At 63.0% G+C, this 14,828-nt stretch overlaps 1 protein-coding gene across 1 annotated transcript in view; it reads left to right on the plus strand.

Moving 5' to 3' along the window:
• Positions 1–447: 447 nt before the first annotated feature.
• Positions 448–14,828, plus strand: part of SKI (SKI proto-oncogene) — a 39,952-nt gene continuing 25,571 nt past the window's right edge. Inside the window, exon 1 of the mRNA XM_004596156.3 lies at positions 448–1,552. Coding sequence (XP_004596213.3) covers positions 590–1,552 — 963 coding nt within the window. The 5' untranslated portion in view covers positions 448–589. The remainder of the gene's footprint in view (positions 1,553–14,828) is intronic.

Raw genomic sequence — 14,828 nt, forward strand, 5'->3', positions numbered from 1 at the left:
CGAGACGCGGCCGGCCAGCGCCGCCGGGACGAGCCGGGCGGGCGCCGCGCGGTGGGAGGAGCGGGGCGGCGGCGGCGCGCCGCGCGAGGACGGCCCGGCGGGCCCCGCGCCCGCGCCCCCGCTCCTCCCGGGCCCCTCGGCCTCGGCCGCCGCGGCGATTCGCGCCTCGCGGCGCCGGCACCTGCCCGCGCGCCCCCCGCGAGCCCCGGGCCCGCGAGCGTTGGCGTTGGCGTTGGCGGCGCGCGCCGGGGCATGCCCCGCGCCTAGAGCCCGGGGGGCGCGCGGGGGGCGCGCGGGGGGCCCGGGCGGCGGCGGGCGCGGCGCGGGGCGCGTGGATGTGGCGCCGGGCCCGGGCGGCGGCGGCGGCGGCGGCGGCGGGCTCCAGCGGCGGGACCCCTTCGCCCCGCCCGCCTTCCCCTTCGCGCCCCCGGGCGAGGCCGCGGCCGTGATCGGCCGGGAGCCGGCGGCGGGGGGCGGCGGCCGGGGTCGGGGCCGCGGGCGCCGCCGGGGCTCGCGGGGCGGCGGCGGCGGGGGGCGAGGGGGCTCGGGCGCGCGGGAGCGGGAGCCGCCCGGGGAGCCCGAGCGCACCATGGAGGCGGCGGCGGGCGGCCGCGGCGGCTTCCAGCCGCACCCGGGGCTGCAGAAGACGCTGGAGCAGTTCCACCTGAGCTCCATGAGCTCCCTGGGCGGCCCGGCCGCCTTCTCGGCGCGCTGGGCGCAGGAGGCCTACAGGAAGGAGAGCGCCAAGGAGGCGGCCGCGGTGCCGGCGCCGCTGCCCGCGGCCGCCGAGCCGCCGCCCGTGCTGCACCTGCCCGCCATCCAGCCGCCGCCGCCCGTGCTGCCCGGGCCCTTCTTCATGCCGTCCGACCGCTCCACCGAGCGCTGCGAGACGGTGCTGGAGGGCGAGACCATCTCGTGCTTCGTGGTGGGCGGCGAGAAGCGCCTGTGCCTGCCGCAGATCCTCAACTCGGTGCTGCGCGACTTCTCGCTGCAGCAGATCAACTCGGTGTGCGACGACCTGCACATCTACTGCTCGCGCTGCACGGCCGACCAGCTGGAGATCCTCAAAGTCATGGGCATCCTGCCCTTCTCGGCGCCCTCGTGCGGGCTCATCACCAAGACCGACGCCGAGCGCCTGTGCAACGCGCTGCTCTACGGCGGCGCCTACCCGCCGCCCTGCAAGAAGGAGCTGGCGGCCGGCCTGGCGCTGGGCCTGGAGCGCAGCGAGCGCAGCGTGCGCGTGTACCACGAGTGCTTCGGCAAGTGCAAGGGGCTGCTGCTGCCCGAGCTCTACAGCAGCCCCAGCGCCGCCTGCATCCAGTGCCTGGACTGCCGCCTCCTGTACCCGCCGCACAAGTTCGTGGTGCACTCGCACAAGGCCCTGGAGAACCGGACCTGCCACTGGGGCTTCGACTCGGCCAACTGGCGGGCCTACATCCTGCTGAGCCAGGACTACACGGGCAAGGAGGAGCAGGCCCGGCTCGGCCGCTGCCTCGACGACGTCAAGGAGAAATTCGACTATGGCAACAAGTACAAGCGGCGGGTGCCTCGGGTGAGTGGGCGGCGCGGCGCTCGGGGAGGTGGGTGGGTCGGGGGAGGAGGAGGCCGGCCTTCGGGACACCGCCCCCCGGGAGCCCGAGGGCCCCCCCAGGAGGCTCCCCCCAGCAGCCCGAGGCCCCCCAGCAGCCCGAGGCCACAGCTGTTGCTGGGGGAGGCCGGCCCGGCCTGCTGGCTAGGGGCCCGCGGGCAGCCTGCTGGGCCCCGCTCCGCGTTGGCCGGCATGTGGGCAGCCAGGTGCCTGACGCCGGTGTGGCGTGTCCGGGGAGGGAGTCCCCGCGTCGCCTGAGATTTGTTTTGGACGCGCCGGTTTCCTCCTCCCCTCGCTCCGGGGTGCGGGCTGGGTGCAGGGCTGCTGGCCTTGGGGCGCCAAGGCGGGCTCCCTGCCCCAGCTTGGTGGGAGGGACTGGGGGGTCCCCCTCCTGGTCTCCAGCCCCAGCGTTTGTAGCTTTTCAAAATCCAGGCTTATTAAATTGCAAGCCCAGAATGCTGCGTTGGTTCAGCTATTCTTGGGAGGCCTAATTAATTCAGCTATTGCATCAAACTTTTTTTTCCTTTCTGAATCTGTGAATAGATGCTTGAGCCTGGCTTTCTCTGGGCGCCCCTCCAGCAGTGTCAGAGTCTTGGGGAGGAGGGGCTGTGGAACGAGGGACTGTCGGCCCTGCTGGGGGCAGGGTGGGGCAGGGGGCTGTGAGGTGCCCTGTGCCGTCGAGGGGGTGTGCTGGGCACCCCTTGGGTGTGGGACAGGGTGCCTTCCATGGGGGCTAGGTGTCCACACCCTTCCCAGCCACGTGGGGCCGAGCAGGGCGGGTCTGTGTCTGGCTGTCCTCTGTCCCTGGGCTGTTGTGCAGGCCCTTAGCCACTGCTGCACAGCCAGCCCCGGGCTCCCCAGGTGGGGGTCCCTGGCCCAGGAGGCAGGCCTTTGGGCATCTCAGGCTGATCCGAGGGAGCCCTTTCCACCCAGGAGGGCTGCCAGCCTGGGTGCCAGCCCGTTTCGGGCTCTTGGGGGCTCTTGGGCGTTCCGTGAGTCAGTCTCCTCAGGACAGCCATGTGCCTGCCTGCCCGTGCGTGCCAGGGATGCCTTGTGCATGGGGCCCCAGGCCCTCAGCTGCCCACACCCCCTTGTCCTGGAGGAGTGGCCTGGGGAGGCCCTGCCGCCCACTGGCCCCTCCCACTCACCTCCTGACAGCTCTCTGCCTGGGCATGGTGCGATTTCTTGGTTTCTTTGTGGTTTGTTTTCCCATGTGGGGGTTTTGGGCCTCTTGGCAGGGCACAGGCCTTGGGCTCAGCCAGATGGGGGGTGAGCACGTGGGACGAGGCTGGCCAGTCCTCTGCGAACCTGCTGGGCTGGGGGCCAGCTGTGCTGGGTGCTGGTACCTGTGCTCGCCCCCCAGCGGGACAGCCGGTGTGTGCAGAGTGACTGTTGGGTGGGCCGGGTGAAGGGGCTGGTGGTCTTCAGAACCGCCCAGCAGTGTCATGGGAGAGAAGTCAGGCTTATAGCGAGTTGAGCTGTGCGGGTCACTCCCTAAGTGGCGCCAGGCTGGAAGCCAGTCTGTTGGCTTCAGGCTCTGAGGGTGTTGACATGAGGGGCTGGGGTGTGCCCTGTGGCTGTGGATGGTGTCCCACTTCTGTCTGAAAGTGGCTGACGTGCCTGACAGCGCCACCTGCTCTCAGCCCGGCTGCTGTGTCCCTGGGAGTCCCGAACCTCCCTGTGCTGCGGTGGGCATCTTTGCTGAAATGGTTCCTGGCTGGCAGTCATGGGGTGATGCTGGTGGGGGGCCACATGCTTGGGCTGCGGGTGGCCCTGTTGCCGGTGTGACTTGTGAGCTGTGTGTGTGGGAAGGTCTGGGGAGGCGTGGGGGTTCAGCAGTGTGCCCTGGGGCGTTGCCCTGTGCACGTTGGTTGAGGAGAGAGCCCGTCAGGGACCCAGGCCCCTTCTTCTGGGCAGGCCTCCCGGCTCCCCTGGAGGGCTTGCGGCAGCTCTGCGCCCTGGGCTTTCCTGCTCAGTTCCCTGCTCTGGGAGAGGCCCGGCTGCTGGGCAGAAGTGCTGCAGGGTACAGGAGCTTGGGAAGGTGGTCCCAGCTGCCCGAGTCCTGGCGCTGTTCCGGTGTCCCTGCTGCAGGGGGCAGAGCCCCCGCAAGGGCTTGAGTTGGGGAGCCCTGAGAGCGTGGCTCGCAGCTCCACGGCGGCTCCACGGTGGGGAGCACTCCCCTCCCCTGCGGCCAGTGCGGCTGCTGTGTCTGCAGCGTGGCCAGCAGGGCAGACAGGAAGTGGAGCAGGAGGAAGTCTGGGTGAACTGTGAAGTGCGCCCCGCCCCAGGCGGCGCAGGGCAGCCCTGGCGCAGGTCTGGGAGAGCCGCCCGGCCGGCAGGGCCTGGGGAGGAGGCGGTGGTTCCGGGGCCCGCGCCCTGGCCGTCTGACAGGCCGTGTCCAGGCGGTGGCCTCTGTGGCAACACTGCGTCTCTTTCGAAGGATTGCGAAAGCTAGGAGGACTTCTCCTGTGGAAGTTATGCAAGGCTCAACAGAAATGCTTGAAAAGTTGCTTTGTTTTGAGTCAACACATTGGGAGGCTGCTGATGTGTGACCAGGAGGAGGAAGTGTTCACCTCCCACCCCCGAGCCTGGGAGGGGAGGGGCGGGGAGGGCCCCAGCCAGGACCCCCTCTCTGTGTGCACGCCTCCCCGACTGCAGTCAAGACAGGAGTTGCTGCCCGTTGGGGTCACCCCACGTCACCTCTGCCCTCTGGAAGCGCCTAGCTGGCCCCCTGGGGAGGGGCAGGGGGCAGCTGCGTGGCAGGGCCCCTGCAGCCTGTGACAGTGGCCAGTGCTGAGCTGGGAGGGACCTGCACAGGGGGGTTGCCGAGGGGCTCAAACTCAAACCACCAGGACTGGTCAGGACAGGCCATCGGGCTCTTGGGGAGGAGCTGTAGCTGTTCCTTAGTGTCCTCTGTCCCGCCAGGCCCTGAACACAGTGGTTCTCTCAGACGGTGTGGGGACACTTCTCGGAAAGCCCTGGCATGTTCCCCTTGGCCGCCACAGCTGCTGTGCTTCCCAGCCCTTAGCCCGGCTGTGGCAGCCGCTGCTTGGACTGCTCCTCCGAGTGTGGCTGGTGCCTGAAAGAGCTTCCTGCTGCTCCCGCGAGCTGCCCATTTCGGAGAATTGTGGCGCCTGGCCGGCCGTGCTGGCAGGCCTGACAGGGTTAGCCGCTCGGCCTAGGGGTAGGGCTGCTGGGGCTGCGTGCCTGGGACCCAGAGAGGTGAGCCAGGCTGCTGGCTGCCTGTGTGGCTGATCCGAGGGCCCAGGGTGCTGCTTGGGCTCCGGGTGCGAGCTCAGGGTGCTGATACCCCAGCTGGACCCCCGGGGTGGGCTGGTCAGAGCTGGATGCGTGTTGGAGAGCTGGGCAGGGGCCAGTGGCACCTTCTCCCCGCCTGTCTCAGTTTGCCTGCAGCCGTCTGGGGCCAACTGCTGTCCGCTGTGGGCTCTGTGCAGGGGCTCCTGGATGCTAGCTCATGGGAGGAAGCCTCAGCGATCCTTCCTGTTCTTGGCTGGGGGGCTGCAGATGGTGGGAGCGAGCTGTGACTGGCCCCCCACCCAGATTGGGGGGCCGCCCTGCCCTGATGGCGGGCCCTGCTGCTGGTGGAGGCAGCCTCCCCTGTGTGCTCAGCCCAGTGACACGGGAGCAAGCCCCAGGTTGGCCCGCGCCTTGGCACCCTGAGAGTGGAGTCGAAGCTGGTGGGGCCTCCGAGCATGCGTGCTCTCCCTGAGGGTCAGAGGTGACTGGGCCTGCAGTGGAAGTCCTCTGCTGCGGCCAGTCTGGTGGTGCCCCGTGCGTGGGTGTCCCGGATGACTGTCGGAGGGGAGTCGGGCGGAGAGCCCGTCCTGCTCTGCGCTTGTCGGGGGGCCTGTGCACGCTGTGGTCGGCTCCGTCCTTCTCAGGCCTGTCCTGCCCTCAGGTCCCCGAGGACACTGGCACGGTGCCGCTCGCAGCCTTGGGCTGTCCGCCCGGAAGTGGAGACCAGGACTTAGGCCTGTTTGTGGAAGAGGGGCCGGGGCTGGACTCCGACCCTGGCTCCAGAGGGCGGAGCGGCAGCAGGTGGTCAGGGCGGGGCGTCCTGAGCCGAAGGCCCCGTGCTGCTGCCTCGGCCCTGCCCTCCCGGCACTGGCAGGAGGGGCCTCCCCGCGGTGTCGTGGGCACCTGGTACTGCGGTGCCACTGGCCGCGCCCCCGCAGTCTCCTTCCCGCGTCACAACCCTGTTGCCCAAACCATTAAAAAATTATACTCCCAAGTTGAATGATATGCAAATGTAGTCAATTAGGCGAGGGGATTTTAATTAGCAGTTTAAGTTCATGTGTGAAGTGCCTTGCCTTAATTACTTGACAGTTTTGTTGTAAATTTGCTAAGTTTTTTTTTTTGCAGAACTATCAAAACTGTGATTTTTTTTTTCTTTTTAACATTCTTGTATGTGGTGCGTGTCGCCCGCTGTGCCTGACCCTGCGGCTCTGACTGCATGAGCGCTGGTCCCCAGGACGTGTGGCCGGGGGCACTGCCTTCACATGCCCCACTCGGGGCTCCCCAGGCGGGGCGCCAGGGCAGCTAATGACAGGTCTGGGGACGCCTGGGGACTCTGCCGGACACGGTGGGTCGGGGCTGGCTGGGAATGTGGTGGCCGCTTGGGTTTGCGGTTGGTTCTGGGTTACCAGGGTGTGTGGTGGGGGGACCCCTCTTGCCCCCCCATTCAGTGAAGTGATGGGCTCTGGGTTTCCAGTGTGGATGGCTTGTGTTCTTTTTTTACAGATTTGTTTATTTTGATTAGAAAAGCAGATATACAGAAAGACAGATCTTCCGTCCGATGATTCACTACCGAAGTGGCTGCAACGGCTAGAGCTGGGCCAATCTGAAGCCAGGAGTCAGGAGCCTCTTCTAGGTCTCCCACGCAGGTGCAGGGTCCCAAGACTTAGGGCTGTCCTTTATTTCCCAGGCCACAGGCAGGGAGCTGGACGAGAAGCGGGGCCGCTGGGATTAGAACCATCGCCCGTATGGGATCCCAGTGTGTTCAAGGCGAGGACTTTAACTGTTAGGCTATCGCGCCGGGCCCTGGTTTGTGCTCTTTAAGCATTGCATTGCAGCTGTGCTCCCTCGGGGGTGTGGGTGGAGGGCCGGGCAGAAGGACTCTCAGCAGGGACATCACCACCCAGCCTGGAAAGCCGGCTGGAGCAGGGGCTGCCGTGGGGACAAGCTGCAGAGGCAGGGGCTGCGGGAAGGGGCTGCGGGCAGGGGAGGGTTACGGGCAGAAGCTATGGGGAGGGGCAGGGGCTAAAACGTTGCGTTTTCACAACAGTGCTGCAGTTGTTAGGCTGGACAGGGCACCTGGGCACCCTGACCCTGGGCAGCTGTCCTGTGGGTAGTGGCCACAGGGATGACACTCAGGGTTGGCCCATTGGGCAGGGTGTCCTGGCACCATTGGGGGCCAATGTGAAGGAAGCCAGAGGTGTTTTTTTCTTTCTTTTTTTTTTTTAAAGATTTATTATTATGGGAAAGCTGGATATACAGAGAGGAGGAGAGACAGAGAGGAAGATCTTCCGTCCGATGTTTCACTCCCCAAGCGAGCTGCAATGGGCCAGTGCGCGCCAATCCGATGCCGGGAACCAGGAACCTCCTCTGGGTCTCCTACGTGGGTGCAGGGTCCCAAAGCTTTGGGCCGTCCTCCACTGCTTTCCCAGGCCACAAGCAGGGAGCTGGATGGGAAGTGGAGCTGCCGGGATTAGAACTGGCGCCCATATGAGATCCTGGCGCGTTCAAGGCGAGGACTTTAGCCTCTAGGCCACGGCGCCGGGCCCCAGAGGTGTTTTTTTTTCAAGATTTATTTTGGGGCCCAGCATGATGACTCAGTGGCTAAATCCTCATCTTGCAAGTATCAGGACCCTTATCGGTGCTGATTCATGTCCCAGCTGCTCCACTTCCATCCGTTGGTTCACTTCCCAGGTGGCTTCAACAGCTGGAGCTGAGCCCATCTGAAACCAGGAGCCAGGAGCTTCTTCTGGGTCTCCCATGCGGGTGCAGAGTCCCAAGGCTTTGGGCTGTCCCCCACTGCTTCCCCAGGTCTCAGGCAGGGAGCTGGATGGGAAGTGCAGCAATTGGGACTTGAACTGGTGCCCATATGGGATTCTGGTGTGTGCAAGGTGAGGATTTAGCCACTGAGCTGCCGTGCTGGGCCCCAGAATGAGTTTGAAGGCATACGAGTGACGGGTGGGGGTGTCTAACAGAGCAAATTGGGGGAACAGCCATGAGACAGGGTGTCCTGTGGGGCTCCGCCGAGGTCTCCAGAGCCCTGGTGCCTGGCAGGGGAGAGCGCCCCATGCTGTGCCGCCAGCTTCCTGCAGGCCCTGCTGGGTGAGGCCGGGTGAGCGCTGGAAGCCTACATGCATTCTGTTGACTTAGAATCCCTGCGGGGTGGATGTCTCGCACGTGCTGGGCGGGAACCAGGGGCCCAGGGCTCAGCCTGGGTCCCACGGGAGGCCAGGGCTGGGAGCCGCTGCCAGGGCCTGGTTTGTGGGCGTGGGAAACCCTGCTGCTGGCCGCCTTGGCCGCCTCGGTGCCCGGTGTTCCTCTAGGGGAGTCACGCCCTGGTGTACCCCGTGGTGCCTGGGGGGGGGGAGGGAGAGGGACTTGCCCCCACCTGGCCTCTTGCTTCACCATCGAGGCACACCGAGGCGGCAGGCTACCCAGCTGCCTGCCCTGTGCCGGCCTGTGCCGCCATGGCCTCGGGCTCCAGCGTGACTGTGGACCTGGGGCAGGGTGGTTTCCCGTGGCAGTGGGTCAGGCTTCAGTGGTGAGGGTTCCTGTAACGGTGCTTGAAGGGCCTGGTGGCAGGGAGGGGAGCCTCATCTGCGAGGGCCTGGGGCACTCGGAACTCCAGCGGCTGGGACGCGAACCGTGCTCCCACAGGGTGCGGAGCCCCACGTAGCACCCTGGCTATCAGTTATTTAGCTGAAGGACAGAATTACAGAGAGGGAGGGGGAAACATGTCCGTTTGCTGGCCCACTCCCTAAATGACTACAGCATCTCAGCTTCATCCGGGTCTCCTGCAGGAGGTGCAGGGCCCAGGCACTTGGGCCACCTTCCACGGCTTTCCCACGTGTGCTGCAAGGAGCTGGGGTTGAAGTAGATCAGCTGGGGTTCCCCCTGCTGCCCACCTGGAGTGCCGGGGTCCCAGCAATCAGCCTGTCCCACTTGACCGCGTCAGCCCTGTGGCGGGGCGGGGAGGACGGTCCCGAGTCTGGCAGGGATTTGGCTGCCTGTTGAGCGACCGTGGGTGCGGCAGTGATGCTGGAACCAGGCCTGCTGGCTGGGGAAGCAGGCCAGTCCCTCCGTTGGTGCCCCTCAGCCTGAGCCCAGGCAGGGTGCAGGGCGCGGCTGGGGTCCCGGGCGTGCCAGCACTGTGGCCTGTGTTCCTCACTGGATGGCGGCTGAGGGTGTGTGTGGGCGTCTCCGGTGGCGTGCTGGGTCCCTGCCTCCCTGCGGGTGTGTCTGGAAGGCCATGTGGAATGGCCGGGGGCATGGGCTCCACCCCCTGTAGGAGACCCCGAGGGCAGGCCTGGTGACCAGTGGGGAGCAAGCCAGCGGTGGGAGCTCGCTCCTCTGCTGCCCCACATTTCAAAGCCCCCACGCTGTGTCCCAGCTGCACTGTGGCAGCGAGTGGCTGGCACTTGGGAGCACCAGGCACTGGTGTGGTGACCCTGCCTGCTCCTTAGAGAGCTGGGCGGTGGTGTCGCTGTGGTGTGGCCGCTCCTGTTCCGGCTGTGTGTTTGGAATCAGCCTTGGAGGGAAGTGGCAGTCGGGTGCAGGGTGTTTGCTGCCTTCGCCCAGGGCGCCTCTGACCTTTGGCCTTGTCTGACTGCCAGGGGCAGGGGTCAGAGGGCACACGCCCTGACCTGCTTGGTACACACTACGCTTGTCTTCGTGTACGTGTTGGGCAGCTTTAAAAGCATTTTGTTCAAAGGTTTATTTATTTTTATTGCAAAGCCAGATATACAGAGAGGAGGAGAGACAGAGAGGAACATCTTCCGTCCGATGATTCATTCCCCAAGTGACCGCAAAAGCCGGTGCTGTGCTGATCCGAAGCCGGGAGCAGGAACTTTTCCCGGGTCTCCCATGCAGGTGCAGGTCCCAAGGCTCTGGGCCGTTCTTGACTCTTCCCAGACCACAAGCAGGGAGCTGGACGGAAAGCAGGGCCGCCGGGATTAGGCCACCATGCCAGCCCTAAAAACATTTTTAGGGCTTGGCAGCGTGGCCTAGTGGCTGAGGTCCTCGCCTTGATCCCATATGGCCGCTGGTTCTAATCCCGGCAGCTCCACTTCCTCTCTCTCTCTCCTCCTCAGTATATCTGACTTTGTAATGAAAATAAAATCAATCTTTAAAAAAAAAAAAAAAAAAAATTTTAGTTTCAAGTTTTTTTTTTTAAGATTTGTTTGTTTTTATTGCCATAAAAACATTTTTATGTGTGGGCCCAATGTGGTAGCCTAGCAGCTGAAGTCCTCGCCTTGAATACACTGGGATCCCATATGGATGCCGGTTCTAATCCCGGCAGCTCCACTTCCCATCCAGCTCCCTGCCTGTGGCCTGGGAAAGCAGTTGAGGATGGCCCAATGCACCCACGTGGGAGACCTGGAAGAGGTTCCTGGCTCCTGGTTTTAGATTGGCTCAACTCTGGCTGTTGCAGCTACCTGGGGAGCGAATCATCGGATGGAAGATCTTCCTCTCTGTCTCTCTTCCTCTTTGTGTATCTGTCTTTCCAATAAAAATAAATAAATCTTAAAAAAAAATTATGCTTCCCCTTTTTGTTGTATGGTGGTAAAGTCGCCACTACAGCAGTGGCATTCCGTGTGAGCTTGGGTCTGAGTCCTGCTGCACTGCAGACCCAGCTCCCTGCTTGTGGTCTGGGAAGGCAGTGCAGGGCGGCCCCGGCTGGGCCCTGCACCCAGGGGGGCTCCTGCCTTCAGCCTGGCCTACCATCTGGAGAGCGGATGGAAGATTCATTCCAACTCTTGATTTTCAAATAAATTAATTTTTAAAAAGTAAGTTTTTGAAACAGTTTTTTATTTGGAAGAGTTAGAGAGCTGTTCCATTGGTCGATTGACTCCTCAGAATCTGTTGACCGGGACTGGGCCTGGCCGAGCCGGGAGCCTCAAGCTGCATCCAGTCGCCCACATGGGTGCAGGTCCCAAGGCTTTGGGTCGTCCTCTGCTGCTTTCCCAGGCCACAAGCAGGGAGCTGGATGGGACGTGGGGCAGCCCAGACAGGAACCAGCAACCGCTGTAAGGGGAGAATTAGCTAACTGAGCCATTGTAGAGTGCTGGTGCCCCCCCACCCCACCCTTTTCTTAAAAGGTTGTTTTTTTAGAGAGTAGAACAGCAAAGATACCTGTTGTCCGTCTTTCCTATTTCTGTAACCTTAAGCTAATGCTGCCTGGAATATCTTAAAAGGTGTAAAATCTCATGGCTTTGGGCCTGGTACGGTAGCCTAGTGGCTAACGTCCTCATCTTGCTTGCACCAGGGTTCCATATGGGCACCAGTTAGTATTCCAGCTGCTCCACTTCTCTGCCTGTGGCCTGGGAAAGCAGTGGTGGACAGCCGAGAGCCTTGGGACCCTGCACCCGCGTGGGAAACCTGGAAGAGGCTCCTGGCTTTGGATCGGCTCAGCCCCCGCCATGTGGCCATTTGGAGAGAGAACCAGTTGCCGGAGGATCTTGATGTCTCTCCTTCTCTGTATGAATCTGCTTTTCCAATAAAGTCAATTAGTTTTTTTAAAAAGCTCGTGGTTTCATTGTGTTTCTTTGCTTTCTGGGGATCTGGCAGTTCTCTGATTTGCTTTGAGTGTTTTTTATTGTGGGAGAGGATGTGCTGTATACAGTTCTACCAGCCTAATCCTTGTTTAAGTGACTAGGTGTGTGATGTTTGGTGCAGTCGTTACGATACGAAGGATGGTGAGCAGGCTTCTGTGCGCTGGCTCGCTGCGCAGCCCTCTGCAGCAGGCAGGGTGGCCAGGCCCGGCTCCGGAGCCAGAACGCCATGTGTGAGGGCCCTGAGCCTTGGGCACCTGGGCTGAGCCCGGAGGAGCGGGCATCTGACACAGGATGCTGGCCGCCTCTGCCAGTGTGCCACACCACAGTGTGATACAGCCAGCACCACCATTTGTTCTGGAACATTCTCATTTTCCTACCTAAGACTTCCTTCCCCCCACTCCTGGCCCCCCCACTCCCCTTTCTTTTTTGTTTTAAAAAAGCATAGATTGATTTTATTCCAAAGGCAGATAAATTTCTTCTTTTTTTTTTAAGATTTGCTAATTTATTTGAAAGATCCTCCATCTCCTGGCTCACCTCTCAGGTCTCCCTTGTCCGTGCAGATGCCCCAGCGTCCCGAGCGTGTCCCAGGGCAGATTCGTAGGGAGCTGGGGCACGAACTGGTGCCCCCTTGGGTGTGGCTCTGCGGTGCAGCAGCGCACGGACGCCCGGAGCCTTCATCTGTCGGCCCGGAGCACCTGCACTTGCAGGGCTGTGCCAGGCTGAAGCCGGGGGCCACAGGCTGGTCCAGCTGTTCCATGGAGGGAGGGCGCCTGAGCAGGGAGCTCTGATTGGACGGGGGTGCCCTGTGCTGGCTGCCCCGGCCACTACCGACATCTGCCTCCTCTTGCTGTGGCGTCCTGGGGTCGTTCTCTCACAGCCTGTGTGCAAGGCTGCAGGCTGCGTCTGCGCATGCCGTATGTTGTCTGCTCATCTGTGCTCACATGGCCATGAACGTGGGTGGGCATGTATCCGGATGCCCAGTGTTCTTCTAGTGTGTGTACACCCAGCAGGGGATGGCTGCGTGGGGACCACTGTCTGATGTCTTGTCATTAGCTTGTGGCGCTCCAGCTCCTGCAGGCCTGTTTTAGTCCCTAGTCACCCGTGAGGACCTCTGCTTGCTGACCGTCCTGGAGGATGGCCCTGTGGGGGTGTCCTGGTCAGGTCTACCTCCAGGAGCGACTCCCACCTGACCAGTCACTGCTCCTTGAGGGTGTGGGGAGCATGAGCTGCCACCTGCCCTTGAGAGGACTCTGTGTGATGGTCCCCTGCCCCTTCCTGGTGCTGGCTGAGCAGGGGCTGTGCCTGGCACCACCATGTCCTCTTGGGACCCAAGGCCGAGGGCCAAGCGCCAAGCTGCAGGCTTTGCACCTGCTGTGTGCCAGGCCCCCAGGGCTGGAGGCTCTGGGCTGCGGAGCGGGCAGCTCCTGCTGAGGGGAGCAGGGGAGTCGCTAGGCGCTGCGGGCCACGCTGCTGGCCAGGCCCATGGACTCTGTGGGACCAAGGCAGGCCGCACCAGTGCTCCTGGCCTGGAGAGCCAGCTGCCAGGTGGGAGGGCACAACCTGCTGCCCTGGCCTGCTTGGCTTAGGCCTCAGCCGAGTGGGATCCTGCCCTTCCTTGCCAGTGCCCTCACCTGTGGGGCCTGGGCCTTGTGGGAGGTGAGAGTGTGTGTGACTGGCGAGGACCTCTGGCAGAGCTGTCCCTTCCGGTGAAGGGGTGGTCCCTGGACGCCCCAGGGTCACCCTGATCTGGCAGATGGCTCCTGCTGGCCGCTGGCCACTCCTGCGAGCTGGTTTCCAAATGCCCCATGCGGGCCCCCTTGGCGGTGACCACTCTGCTCTTTGTCAAGCTTTGTGTTGACTGCTGAATATTAATGTGGGGGGCTGGGGCAGGGGGCAGCCGCTGCAGGGTGGCTCTTGAATGGAGGCTTCTTGCTTTTGTTTTGCAAAATCCCTCTGGGATCTCCTGCCTAGAGTGGGGTGACCCCAGCCGGCTGAGCCCAGCATGCCCAGCACGCCCAGCAGGAGAAGGAGAGGCAGGGAGGGCTGGCAGCCCTACACTTGTTTACTTGGGGTGGGGTGACCTGTCGGGGAGGCTGGCAGCCTGCACCTGTGCACCTGAACCCCTGGTTGGATTCCTTCTTTCCTTCCTTCCCCCTCCCCCTCCCTCCTTTTTCACTTATTTTTTCGGAAAAGATGGATCTACAGAGAGGAGAGACAGCCGACAGTGTCGTCAGCAGGCACATAGGACCTGGGCTTTGGCGCATAGCTGGTGGTTGTGTGCTCCGGGATGGGTGACGCTGTCCTGGAGTTGGGACGGTTGCAGGCGAAGCTTATGGCTGCGTCTCCAGCTGTCACGGCGTAGACAGTCCTTCCCTGTGACCGTGGGCATCGCCCCCCGGGGAGCCTGGTGTGCTGCTCAGTGATGGTCCCAGGCCACCATCAGAGTGCACCGCTGGGAGAGGTACGGAGGCCTGTGGGTGCCTGGGGTGCCAGCACAGCCAGGGGCCTGGGCAGAAGCCCTGTGCCTGCTTTGGTGGCTCATGTGCGTCCAGAGTGCCTCCTGATGGAGCTGAAGACACCACACGCAGGCCAGCCGCCCCCGCTCACCCCCAGGTCCCAGGTGGGCGCCCTGCCAGGTGTCCGTCTGGGGCTCTGGGCAGATCTTGGTGCGGTGGCCATGCTGGGACCGACCGGGCAGAGCCCAGGTCTTTGGGTGTGTATGTCAGTGCTTCAGTGGGTTCTCGTGAGCTGGGGGCTGACTCTTGGTTGCTGCCTCTTGCTTCCTAAGTGGCTAGTGGCTGGATGCTTGGAGCAGGTGCCATCCTGCGTCCTGCATGGGGGCTAAGTGTGGCCTTGGGAGATGCTGGTCCTGTGTCCTGGGCTGTCTGCCTCTTCCTGGTGGCCTGGGACTCTGAGGTTTGGAATTCTCTAGATGTTTCTGAGTGCTGTGGCGAGTTCCCTGCTGCTTCCTATCCTTGTGTACCACTGTGGGTACCTCCCGGTCTGCTGGTAGACATGTGGGTAGAGGCCTGGAGTTGGGCCTGAGTGCAGTGTCCCCCTGACCCTCTTGGGCCCCCTGCTCTAGCTGCTGGGCATGTCTCTGGGCTGGCCAGCCTCCCTGAGTGGGCAGCCGCTGGGATCTGGGTGAACTCATGGTTTTGAAGGATACAGTCACAGCCAGGATTTTCCCTGTGTTCCTCGTCTGTTCTGTGACCCTCGGGCAGCTGCTGCTTGTACAGGCTTCCTGCTGGTCACCTGCTGCCAGGATCCTGTGGACACGGCTTTGCCCTGGCCCATTGTCTGTGCAGTGCCACTGTGCCTGACTCTGATGAGTCTGTCCTGTATAACTGTTGCTCCTGCGTGACGTTTGATTAGCTCATTTCCTGCTTGAGCCTCTCTGTGCCCTAACTGCATTTCCTGTTGGGGACACC

The sequence above is a fragment of the Ochotona princeps genome, chromosome 2, assembly GCF_030435755.1.
Source record: "Ochotona princeps isolate mOchPri1 chromosome 2, mOchPri1.hap1, whole genome shotgun sequence".
Taxonomy (NCBI): Eukaryota; Metazoa; Chordata; class Mammalia; order Lagomorpha; family Ochotonidae; genus Ochotona; species Ochotona princeps.